We start from the raw sequence: 11700 nt of genomic DNA on the forward strand, positions 1-11700 counted from the left end.
TTTCAAATGAAACTGAGCTGTATTTTTTTAGGAGTTTTTTAAAACTCATGTAAGATTTATATGCTCTAAGATGTCCAAATAGTTTACTTCTCGATTTTCACTAATGCCCCTTCCATTTTTCTTATTGGCAATATCCCTTCCTAACTTAAAAAGTAAATTCAAATAATTTGTTGTAATATTTTATATCCTTCTATGCTCACATAAATATCAAAGTTTTTATCTTCTTGTATGTAGATAGAGATACCCTTACACACTATAGATGAAAAATAAATGAAACATGACATGACATCTCCTCTTTAATCACTGATTATAATAAAACATACAAAAGCACAAGCAAAACCCTAACGACTAGACCTCCGTCTAAATAAATAGCCTCACTTTGAACACTTTCCTATCACCGTCCTGTCAAACTCTCGTTATTTTGATCCGGCCACTATGTCAAAGCTACTCCCTGTAATTCTCCACTTCACTCGCTTTCGTTCTTTCCGTATCCTTTTTCACTTGCTGCTACTACTTAGTTGTGAGGTCGTAGGACAACGATGATAAAATTTTTCTTCTACTTTATATACATCATCATATTATACTATATAAATGTTGATCCATCATCGGCTTTATCGCAACCTCTAATCTCATTATAAATAGCTATTTTTACCATCCTAATCACAATTCGTGGCCCACCCGACTTCAACATTCGGTTCATGTCCACACCAATGCCTCACCTCCGGAGGTCACCTACCATTTTTGAAGTGAGATCTACGGTCCTACCCGTAAGAGATTTGCGTACATTTCACAAGGCAGTCTCACAGGTTCACAAAACCACCGCAGAATAACTTCGTTTTATTCCACTGTTTGCCTCAGGCCCAGGGAAGCGGTGGTGAGAGGCGTCCATCGGACGGGGCCGAACCATTCTTCTTCTACCCGGCGCCTCCCGATCATGTCGTCGCCGGTGGCGGAGCCGCCGCCGAAGAAGCGGAAGCTCGTCGACGCCCAGGTCCCAAGCCCCTCCTCCGCTCCGGCGCCGTCCCCGCCTCCGTCCCCAGCTCCACCTCCTCCCACGGTGCCTCCCGAAACCCTAGCCGCCGCTGCGCCCTCCTCTTCTCCTCTACCTCCGCCACAGACGGCGTCCCCGTCTCCGGAGGAGATCCTCCAAAAGCGCCGCAACCGGGAGGAGCTGTGCAGGATCTACGAGTGCAACCGCCGCATCCGCACCAGCATAGACCGCCAGGACGCGCACCTCATGCCAGAGTTGGAGCAGGACTACCTCTTCCTCATCTCCGCCTCCCGAGGTGGCTAAACTCCCTTCCATTCCCCGGTCGCTCACGATGATATACAGTAAAACTGGAAATTGCTTTCGTCGTTACTCGTTAGCTGATGTTACGATGTGCCATAACCTGGGTATGCTTGAAATCACTTCACACTCGAAGCTAGACTGTTTGTTGGAGCAATCTCGATGGATGGTGAAATCTCGAGACTTCGTTCCTATTTCCTTCAGTTGTTCTGGCTTAGTGTGTGGCTGTTAGTTTATATCAGGAGAGGAAAAATTTATACTGGGGTCTAGGGATGTTTAACAGACAGCGGATTCAGATGCAAAACAAATGGAATCATATAATTTTACATGAGGAAATACAACTTTACAATGGATTTCGTATGGTAACTTATTTGTTTTGTTATGTGATTGATTTGCAACGGACTAAGTTGGTTGATTTGCAACTGACTAAAAGTACATAGATATTTAGTATACTTCACTTGTGCATTCCATCTAGTCAGTGTCTTGTCTGCAATGATTGTTGATGTTAATAGTAATGTGTACACCAAACTATGATAAAATGTGCATGAAATTTCTCCACTATGAAATTAAATTTGGAAGCAAAAGTTGATTACGTGATTAAATGCTCCATTATCTCTGGAACTGTAAAACTTAATCTTAAAACTTTGTGCTTTACTACGGATGCCCAAACTTTCCTTCTGTAGCAATCATGCTTCTTTGCGCTTTGAATTTAATTAGCAAATAGTGAGGACAAGTGGACAACACTTTCAAAGTATTCTCCAATAGATGGGAGGGTGAATATACCCATGACATTGTGGTAGACTTGTTTTCCATGTTATCTAATACCAAGAATTGCACAATCTAAAAAGAGTATAGTTGATCTGTCTTTCATTTATTTAGTTGATAGCTTTTCTGTATAATGTGTCGTATTAAAGGCCTCAGTCTTTGATTAACAAACAGAGCTGCACTATTCAATAAAATTTCTGGAGTATCGCTGCATTTGATTCCATGATCTAAGCTTATAATACTGGTAAACAATTAGTTGCTACCATGTTTAGAAACCATCCTTATCTTTTATGTGTCTATCCATGCAGGTTCAAAAAGTGCACAACGTTATCTGTCTTTGTTGATCCCTCGATTTGCCTCATACTGTCCAACTGCACTCGAGGCAGCAGCTAAAGTTACCGTCAACATGTGCAAATGGAACACGGACATTGTAACAAGAGGGGAGGATGTGAATGGTGTGGCATACCAGACAGCTAGAGCTTGCATCCTTGGCTTAACTGACATATGCTCTGCAGCATCATCTGAAGCGCCCAAGTCATCTGTTATCACAGGAATCTGCTCTGCAGTTTATAAGTCTGTTCTCACCTTCTTCATTTCAACCTTTGATGGGAAGGATATCTATCATATAGGCTCTAGAAAACTTTCAAAGCTTCAGGACCCTGTGAATTTGCTAGAAACTTTAAAGTTGGAGTCGAAGGATGTGAACAAACTGGCACTTGATTGTTTATTTGAATTGAGAGCACTTTGCTTGCTATGCACATTTCTTTTATTCCCACAGAACATGCTAGAAGCCAGTTTTGCTTTGCTTTGTCCTGCAGAAACTGATGATGTAAAAGGAGGGCTGTACTTTTTAAATCAGCTGACCTATCTTTTGAATAACGATGTCGCAAAAGATGCTGTGGATGATAAGACTGACGAACAGTGTCCAGGGATGGAAGGAAATCTGTCTGACACCAAAAATATTGTTGATTCAAAGCCTTCTTCCGATGATAATGTTGTTTCAGGAAATTCTATGGTAGAGTCAAATGAGTGTTACATGACAATGGTATGGATCATTTTCTATTGGTGTTGAATTTTTCACCTTTACATTAAAAAGTTGTGAACTGTGCCCTATTGGGTTCTAGCGTACCTATTTGACTACTAAACAGCAATTTGAAAATTATCAAGGATCCATGGTTCATATTCTGCTTATCTATGACAAGGATCTGCTCGCATTTAAAGTTAAAATTGACTCAGAAAGTTATTAGCCTGATTTGTTCAAAAAAAGAGATACAACATTGGCATGCTGGCTTGGAATAATTTATGTTTCATATACATCTTTCAGATATACCATGATTTGCTACATCTTTCAGATGTACCATGATTTGCTACATCTTTCAGATACATAGATTGATATATCAGGCACTGAGTTGCATAATTTATGTTGGCTTACCTGTGTAGAAGTATATTTCACTACTTCCAAACGATCTTACCAGTACCTGTTTTATTTACAAGCTAGTAATCCACAGACTGTACTGCATTGTCTTTCTCCTCTTTTATCATGGCTAGGTGTGGCCCCTATGTCAGAGTAGACATTTTGTTTTCATTTTAAAGAAAGGTTGAAATGAATTGCCTTTTATTGTCCGACAGCCACTGTCCTCTGCTGTGGAGAAACGTCGATGAAATGTTAGGTAGTATGGAGTTGAGAACATATGTTCTTTGTTAAGTTTGTGATCTCTAGGGATTTTGTTGTAACCTTTCACCTAATCATGTGGTACAAGTATGTTGTGTAGGTTCATCTTCATTTTTCAGCAACTCTTTTGTTTATTTATCTTACAATATTGCTTTGACTTGCAGGCCATCTCTAGGCATCCATCTTTGAGACGTTGGATATTATCGAGGTATAAAAAATTATGTGATTCTTGTAAACCTGCTGTGGTTTCAGAGGTGTCATCTTGTTTGAAAGTTTTGGGTTCTCTATCAGAACTTGCTGAGGATAAAAGTCACATGGGCAACGAATCATCAGTGCCGGAGAAACTTGACAAAAATAGAGAAAATACGCAACCAGATGAACTTGTTTCATCTGAGCAGCTAATGCTTTCAAAAACTGACAGCATTGATATTTATGGAGAGAAGTCTTTACAGAGCAAAAATGTGTGCATGGTTCATACTGATGAGCAGAAATCTGAGAAGCTGGCACATGCAAAAATGGATGGCTGCAAAAGAGGAACTGTGGCCTCTGATGCAGGGCATCAAGGTGCAAGACCTGATGTGCTTACACCAAAATCTATGTATGATTCTGCTGGAGGATCTACAACACTTACTTCTCCGGGACGTCATTTTGGGAAGGCGAAGCATTTATATTCTGAACCATTTGATCTTTATGGTTCTGTCTCAAGGGACGTGATTTCAGTTTCGAAGGAACTTTGGGTTGGTTCACTGGGAAATAGAGCTGCAGAGGCATTAGTCAGATCTAGGTTTGAGGAGTTTGGCCCATTAGCAAACTTTTTATTTTGTCCATTCAAAGATTTTGCCTTAGTTGGGTATAGAAACATATTACATGCTGTGCATGCATGTGGATATATGCAGGGTTCCTCTATTTGGGGCGGTTTTCTTCAAATAAGGTATTTAGACAGACTTATAGGTAGTAAGGGATTTATTGGTGGTATAGCTGTTGGTGAAAGCTGTCATATTTATGTTGCTAAAGTCAATAACCAAAAAGAAAAAGATGAGGTGTTTGATGACTTGAAGGCAGCAGGGTTGAAGAGACCGTGTGGCTTTACCGATCTCTCCAGCGAAAATGCTTTGCTTCTTGAATTCGAGACGGCAGTTGATGCAGCTATGGCAAAGGTCTATATTAGGCGCCAAGCTCATGCAGATGTTTGTTCCAAGGATAAAAATACATCTGGTCACCAACTTTTGGTGCAAAATATGGACAAATCGGTCCCTGACATGGAGTTTATCAATGCTTTCTCTCAATTCGGTGAGGTCATTAGGTGGCAATTCAATAGGCTTGATGGTTACTGCTTGATAGATTATAGATCACATGATGCTGCTGCCTCTGCAAAATCACACATGCATGGTGCAAGATTTGGGCTGAAGTCAATTAGTGTTGAATCAAGGACATGTGGTGCAGGATTGATTCATGATAAAACAGTGTTGCCTGTTGCTCCAATGTTAGGCCAGGGTGTTCCTGACAACAGCAGCCACCATGAGATCAGGTCAGCTTAACCTCTTTCCCCCCTAATTCTTGTGTAGATAAAGCATTGGTTGCATCAGTTATTTCGCAACCTGGCTGGTGATTTGATTATAGCTCCAAAACGTGCTAAATGAGGATGGCTCTTGTTGAGGTGAATTTTCTAAGTCCGATTAATGCATTTGTGGAGCCATGCCATGCTATGCATGAGGTGAATTTTCTAAGTCCGATTAATGCATTTGTGGAGCCATGCCATGCTATGTATGAGCAAATGGAATTGGTTTCATTGGTTTACATGACTCCTTGTTTTTCATAGGAAAGAAAATAATACACTATTATAAACACGCCAATTTTCTATATGCCGCTGAATAAGTCACTCTTTTTACATATGCCACCGATCTATTACAGAACCTTTTGTGTTGCCTATTTGATTAGCATGTTATTCCTGCTTGTCTTAAATGAATGTTGTGAAGATGCACCATTTGAATTTAAACGTACTACAGAATAATCTAGGATGCTTCTGGCTAATTCAATGTCAATGTGAAGGCCTTTTTTAAGTAGATATAGCTGATATTGGCATACTGCAATCATGCAATTCACATGGAAACAACATACTAGCAGGACATGACAATTCACAACTCTCTTTCGATTACATTATTTAATACCACCAACTTTGATTGGAGTGATGCTGGTGCACTGAAGTTGCACCTTAGGCTTTACATGCACCGCAAAATTGTTTGATTAAGGCATCAATTGAAAGAAGCAAAAGCAATAAGGCCATGCCAAGGCTTTTTTTCATTTTTCTGTGGGGCGATGATGATTAAACTTGCACATCTAGCTTATCCCCCTTATGGCTTTTGTAACATTTGAAAACATGTCACTGTATCATGTGACTAGGCAGAAGCTTAAACACTTACTGCAACCCTTATATGCCTTTACTATTCTGTCCTCTTATCATCAATCAAATATGTTGTACTGTCTGCTATGCATAAAAAATAAAAGGTCTTCTGCTGGAAGGGCATTACTTCATTGAACCCACAAAACATCAGAGCACTGTCATTTCCTACAACTTTTACATGACAAGGGAATTTTTCTTGTTACATAACATACTCATTCCACTGATGGAAACATCTGCAGGAATCCAAGGGTTTCAGGATATCATGCAGGCTATGCAGTACCAGGGGATCGACCTATTTATGGCAAGTCTAGTATTGTTTAATGGAACAGATATTTGCAAACTTGTGTAATGATTGATTTCCAATGTAACAATGTCTCGCGTGATGTGCAGGTCCGTCACCTCCAAATACTAAACAAGTATGGGTAGAGTCAAACAGAGCTCCACAAGGAATTCGTCCCTGCCCACCTGTCTTGACGCACCGTGGTTCTGTAATACCACCACCACCTATTCAAACCTCCTTTGTCCGTCCTGTATATCCTGGTCCAGGCAGTCCCTGGGAGAACACTACCCCAAATCCACCCTTCAGTCATGTTTCTCCTGGCATGATGCCTGGAAGTAACTTCCGCATCAATCCACCTACTCCTCTTCCTTTCATACCCTCTTCTGTTACCCCTCTTTCACATGTTCCTGGAGGTTCAGTGCAGCATTCTGAGAAAATGCCACCACCACCTCCTCTAGCAAATGCAGCTCCCCATCCATTTACACCTCTAGATATGCCACCTCCACCACTGCCTGTTTCCCAGCCGCCTTCTGTGCCACCACCCCCAAGTTCTCCGCCGCTGCAACCTACTGCTGACTCTTCAGACTTGCAAAAGTCATACTCTCATTCCCGATGGCAGGGTTCTCTTTCAAAAAGTGGCTTGCATTATTGCAAAATCTATGCAAGTAGAGTAGAGTTGGATGCCTGTAGATATGAAAATGCTGTTTCTGAACCGGCAGAGTAAGGACTACATAAATTCATGCTACAGAATGTATTATTTGCAGTATGAATATGCTAGTTTTCTTCAAAATATTTTTTTGGACTTTCCAGATGGCCGTCAAAATTAGATGTGACAAAGCGCACAGATTTCCAGCATGTGAAGACAACTTTCTCCAATACTCCACCTAGTAAGGTAAGGTTCTAGAAGGGCATATTATATTTCAGAATTTTTTTAGCCTAGCGTAGTTTTAACTTTTATGTTATCTCGAATGGTAAAGTGTGTTTTGTTCATCTAGTACTTAACATCTAAAGTGTGCCTTTAGAACATCCTGCATTTTGAGTCCATGTTACCTAGAAGATATATGAATATAGGTGCCCGAGTAATTAATATCGGTGTTGGTTAATTTGTTTCATGCTGTTTGCATAAGGGGTATCTGGTTATTTTGGTATTCTGATGGTGCTGAAATTTAACCACTTCTCTGATCTGATTTATGCCTGAATATAGGAATAAGACTGTTCTATTTTGAGATTTCTGGTGCTAAGCTATAATTGTTTTCATGCTTCATGTCTTGATAGCTGCTTATGGACCCTTCAGACACCTGTACACTTCGATTTAGATTTTGTGGGTATTTTTATGTCTGATTCGATGAATGATACATGCTCATCACTTGACTTGTAGCATTATAAATATCATCTTTTGACACCTGAGTGAGTCAGCCCGCTATTTTATACAAAGGGTCCGATGGATGTCCTGATGTCCGATTCGGTGAATGATACATGCTCATCACTGGACTCGTAGCCTTATAAACAGCCATATGTTCTTTTTTACTTGTTTTCGATAACGACACGGTTTCCAATACACACCTTTGAGTCTTTGACCATCACTTTTTTCTTACGTTGTACAAACTACAAACATTTAAGATACAACAATTTGGAGGTACTTTTTATGAAAAAAATCTAGTAATAACATGTTTATGTGGCAACGCTTAATACTTTTGTTCATATTAGCGATCAAAGATTATAAAGTTTGACTTCACACATGCTAAAATTACATCTATTTGAGAACACAGGGAGTAACCGTTAGGCTATGAGCATACAATAGATATCTGAGTATACTCCGATGCTAATCTATTTGTAAAACATGGTGGTTGTGTTTGAGATGTGTAAGTTGGTATGGCCAGTTAATTACTTAGGGCTCATTGAGTGTGCAGTTGGTGCATAAGTGTTAAAAGACAATGTTATATAATTGAGTATGCCGTGATGCATTTTTTATGTAACAATTTGTACTTATATATTACAACATCCATTGTGAGGATTTATCTGTTGTCTGATTTCTCTGAAGTAAATAGAAAGGATTTTAATGTGTTAAGGGTAGAGATAAAGTTTTAGAGGAAACTGTACTTGTGCTATTCACTGTGGAACAAAATGATATATTTTTATTTCCACTTTGCAGAGAGAAGTCTGCCGGTTGTTGCCTTGTTCAAATGGTGATCAGAAAGGGGTATGATCTCATCTACACTGGCAACTCTACTTGAATATTTATTTTGTTTTTCACATCTAGTGCAATGACATTAGATCAGCCAGTGCTTTCTAAACTATCTTTAGTTTTATGTGTGGGATTGCATTTATCATGCACTAAGCCTTTAGTAAACAGCAAATGAATTTATTATTGCCCCTTTCTGTTGTAATTTATTTAGTAGGGAAACTAAAAAGAACTTGGCATTTGTGACTATGTAATAACTTTGTGGAGATTCATTTTTGAACTTTGGCATTTGTGACCATGTAACTTGTAATCTTGAGTCGTAAGTGACATTTGCGCACGCGCGCTAGCCTATGGAATCCTTCGAGCACCAAAAAGAATGCCTCCGACTTGCACTGTCCATTCCTGTGTAAACGTTAGGTTGTGCCATTTCTTTTTGAAGTTCATTAGTTCAACTGACTAAGGTTGTATGGATATTTTGTATCTGCATAAGTTATACTTTGCAGAATGACAGCAGTATAGTTATATTAATCGTAGTTTTTCATTTCTAATGTTGACGAACAGGATATATCGTAGTAAAAGGTTAGAAATATGAGATATCATGCAGTTGTTCTGAGCACTTGTACAACTCTTTTACAACCAGGAGATCAAAAAGTTCAAATCACTTGGTGGTTGCTCACTTATTAGTCAAAAGGTCCTAAACACCTGGATGTAACGGAGTTGTACGAATGGGTTGTACGTGAAGCATTTCCCATCATGCAAAACACAAAGATTTTGGGGTTTTCTTCTCTGAGAACTAATGACCAAGCAGTTAACCGAAAATTTGTGTATCTTGCAGTTCCGGGATTTTATATCCTATCTGAAACAAAGAGAATGTGCCGGCGTGATAAAGATTCCTTCTGTGAAGCCCATGTGGTCAAGGCTACTGTTCATCCTTCCTCCCACACCTGATGCGTGTGGTATGCTGGCACTTCCGCCTCATCCGGCTGAATGTCTGATCGCTCTAATTTTGCCAAAAGAAACAACCGTCGAAGCGGCATGACAGTTTTGTGTAGTACATGCATGTTAACTCTGTTGCTGTAACTGTAAGGTTCTTGTGAACTATGAAGTATGTAGCAGTTATGTGAAAATTGTGCATAATTGTTGGCTACAATATAGTGTTGCAACTAGTACAGAATGATTCATCTCAGTTTTCAACTTATAGTGTAAATCTGCTGGCGAAATATAGGCCTACGGAGGAAGCCTGTGCACCAGGCTCTGCAAGTCTGCCTGGCTGGGTGAAGCGTCTAGGGCGGTGGCAGGAGAGTCCTGGCTGGGTGAAGCATCTAAGCCTTGTGATTTGATAATTAATGGTAATATGTTTTTTATGAATTAATATGCTTGAATGAGTTATGAAAAGATTAGTTATAAAGATGTAACGGAGTTAGAAGATGTATGAATGTAAAATATGAAAATGGCTAGCTCAAGATAAATATATAATTGTAGGGTATTAATTTTTGCCGATCAAAGTAGATTAGAATAGAGAAATTGATCGGATAAGTGTCGTACTATTAAGAGGGGTTAATATGTATTTACTTGAGATATTTATAGTGTTATAGTTATTTAAATGCGTATTTCATGTAGAGTGGGAAATTTAGTTTCAGAGAAACTAGGGAAAGACTGTCTTTGAGATGATTCTTGGCTGTGGCGGTCTGATCGTCGGAGAAGTCGGCCTGATCGTTGTACAAACTTGGCCGATGCTTGGTAGAACTCAGTCTAGTCTAACCTAAAAGTGTGCTGGTTTAATCGCCAAACGAACAGAGGGGTTCAGACTATTTGGTTTGGCTGGCGGTTTGATTGTTGGCATAGCCAGTTTGATCACCTTGGGAACAGAGTTTTGACACTTTGTTTCTTGCTTGCGGTCTGACCGTGAGGGGTCGCGGTCTGATCACTAGATGTGTGTTAGAATCATCATCACGCCTTTTGTAGCTGTTGTATTTGCGGCGGTCCGACCGCCGATTGAGCTATGGTCTGACTCTTGAGTGTGGGCTATAAATAAGAGCTTGGCTAGTTCAAGTAATGACTTTAGTATTTCACTACAACTCATTGGAGCTTTTGCCTTTCCCCTCTCCCTCTCTTGGCTTAGTGGTTGCATTTTGAAGGGTGTGAGAGTATCTAGTGCATAACTTTAAAGAGTTTGAGTATTGGGGCACTAGTGATCTTTCAAGCAAGCGTCATCAACTTTTTAGTCTTAGAGGTTGCCACCTCCTAGACAGCTTGGAGGTTGTTGCGTTGTTGGGCCCTTCAAAGAAAATTGTGAAGGAGCCATGACAGTGATTGTGAGAGGCTAAGTGCTACTCTAGTGGAATTGAGGTATTGTGTAGTTCTTGTTCTATTTCGATTTAAGATCAAGTCGCTCGATGTGAGTCCTTTCTCATGTAAGAATTAGATATTTGATAGATAAGCGGTTAAAAGCTTTAACTCACCTTAACGTGGATTATGGGTTATCAGCAAATCACCGATAACACAGGATAAATTTCGTGTGTTATATTTTGAGTAATTTACTTTCATGCAATTTACTTTATGCAATTTACTTTCCTAGAATATAAATTGTTACATGTCACCCTAGGATTGCAAACCTTGACATAGCTCTTAGTTATTTTCATATTGCTATAGTGATTTTTAGTTTGTTTCCGTAAGTTTCATTAATCGCTTAGCCATTAGTTTTAAAAACTGTCTATTCACCCCCTCTAGTCGGTATCCTAGATCCTACACTAGGGCCAGGCGTATAAGGAGAATAGCCAGTTCTCATGGCTGTGCTGGTGGAGTAGTTAAGAATATTAGAAATAAGTTGAAATATGCTTTGGTTTATATGTGATGAGTGAATGATAAAGTTGTTGATTTGATTTATCGAGTTTTAGATTGCTTGAGTTTGGTTTAAGCATTTTGATTATGGACTAGCTGGAATTGTAGTTGGAGAAATGTGTTTGCTTGTCTCATGGTGTGCATGTGACAGGTGTAACTTGGTGGTCGATGGCGGGTGATCGAGGCTAAGTGGGTGCTTGGTGCAAAATGATTAAGGAGGCTGGACGGAGTCAAGGATGATTCTAGCTATACACGTGGAGGTCAAACAAAG

General features: G+C 39.7%; 1 protein-coding gene across 1 annotated transcript; it reads left to right on the forward strand.

Annotated features, from left to right (window-relative positions):
* Positions 1–805: 805 nt before the first annotated feature.
* Positions 806–9960, forward strand: LOC133908821 (uncharacterized). Its single transcript, XM_062350994.1, has 8 exons — positions 806–1286; positions 2362–3098; positions 3890–5253; positions 6366–6427; positions 6517–7126; positions 7217–7298; positions 8559–8606; positions 9424–9960. Exons 1-8 carry the CDS (start codon positions 935–937, stop codon positions 9625–9627), a joined length of 3459 nt encoding a protein of 1152 aa, XP_062206978.1. The 5' UTR covers positions 806–934; the 3' UTR covers positions 9628–9960.
* Positions 9961–11700: the final 1740 nt, after the last annotated feature.

Source organism: Phragmites australis, chromosome 2 (genome assembly GCF_958298935.1).
Source record: "Phragmites australis chromosome 2, lpPhrAust1.1, whole genome shotgun sequence".
NCBI classification, from domain to species: Eukaryota; Viridiplantae; Streptophyta; class Magnoliopsida; order Poales; family Poaceae; genus Phragmites; species Phragmites australis.